We start from the raw sequence: 1,269 nt of genomic DNA on the forward strand, positions 1-1,269 counted from the left end.
TTTTATTTCTTTGTAGACTCTAATAAGGCTTGCATGTCATCCTGTAAAAAGAGAGAATTTGGTTTACTCTTAGGAAAAAGATAAATGGAACTCACAGTTCCCTAGTGTTCACTGATATGTTTACTTTCTGTTCATATAGATTTTGTTATAGAAATGTATATATCAATGAGAGCTGTATAAAAAGATGAACTACTGGATGTTTTGATTTATTTGCATACCTTCCATCCTAAGTACTCTGCCATTTTCACACAGCCTTCATCACAGTCACCAAGCAGAGCAACATCTCGAATATTGTTGGGTGAATCAAGAGCGAGTCCTGCACTGCCAAACATGCCTTGCAACATTGCCATCATTGGATCCACTGTCCCTGCTTTTTCCCGGTTGATAAGGAGACGTGGACACATGGCAGGAACACTGTTTATGAAAAAAAAAAACTTGAAAAAAAAAAGGATAAACACGAAGAAATATATTGTGACTAATCTATGAAAAAAATGGCTACAAGAAAAAAGATTACCTGATAGATAACAATATAAAATGATATGACAGGACATAAAAGAACCCAGAAAAAGTGTTCACTATAAAGATCAACAACCTTAATTGCCAAAAATTCCAGCAGAGACAGACTAGAAAATTTCTTATTAATTGGCAGCATTAAATACAGAGATATCTGAAATGCTTCTGAAATCCTCATTTTGACCATTTATTACAGGCGTACAATAACCACACACCTTCCAAAAGTACTCCAAATATGACAAACTCACTTGTCAACAAGAGATGCAAATGGCTGAACAGTTAAGGAAGTTCCAAGGATAATCAGCAGGTCACATTTAGGGAAGTCTGACTGCATGAGCTGGAAGAACCGACAGGAAGACTCTCTCGGAAAAGATGATGTCAGGCTTCACAAGACCGCTACATTCAGTGCATGTTGGAATGTTGTCCTTGAAGATTTCCTCTGAAAACAGACTTAGCATGAATTTCCAAGGTCTTCATATCACTACAATTGTGATATTCTAATGGGCTTGACTGGAGATGGGAACTATATATAAACATATTGCACTTTATCTTGCAACTTTCCTTATGAGACAATGGCATCCACCAGAATGATAATATATATAAGACAGTATTCATACCTTTGACCCACTCCTGACTGTACTCCTTCCGGCAGTTGAGACAGTGGGAGGTCCTGAACGTGCCATGTGCCTCTACTACTTTGTCAGCAGGAAGTCCAGCTACGTGCTCCAGGGTATCAATATTCTATGAGCAAGAGAG

General features: G+C 37.9%; 1 protein-coding gene across 1 annotated transcript in view; it reads right to left on the minus strand.

Moving 5' to 3' along the window:
• The window catches only part of LOC119568950 (NAD-dependent protein deacetylase sirtuin-2-like), a 1,701-nt gene continuing 432 nt past the window's right edge, over positions 1 to 1,269 (minus strand). The window contains 5 exon segments of the mRNA XM_037917338.1: positions 1 to 41; positions 219 to 414; positions 762 to 884; positions 886 to 952; positions 1,131 to 1,254. Coding sequence (XP_037773266.1) covers positions 3 to 41; positions 219 to 414; positions 762 to 884; positions 886 to 952; positions 1,131 to 1,254 — 549 coding nt within the window. The 3' untranslated portion in view covers positions 1 to 2.

This window comes from Penaeus monodon, unplaced genomic scaffold (genome assembly GCF_015228065.2).
Source record: "Penaeus monodon isolate SGIC_2016 unplaced genomic scaffold, NSTDA_Pmon_1 PmonScaffold_11755, whole genome shotgun sequence".
Taxonomy (NCBI): Eukaryota; Metazoa; Arthropoda; class Malacostraca; order Decapoda; family Penaeidae; genus Penaeus; species Penaeus monodon.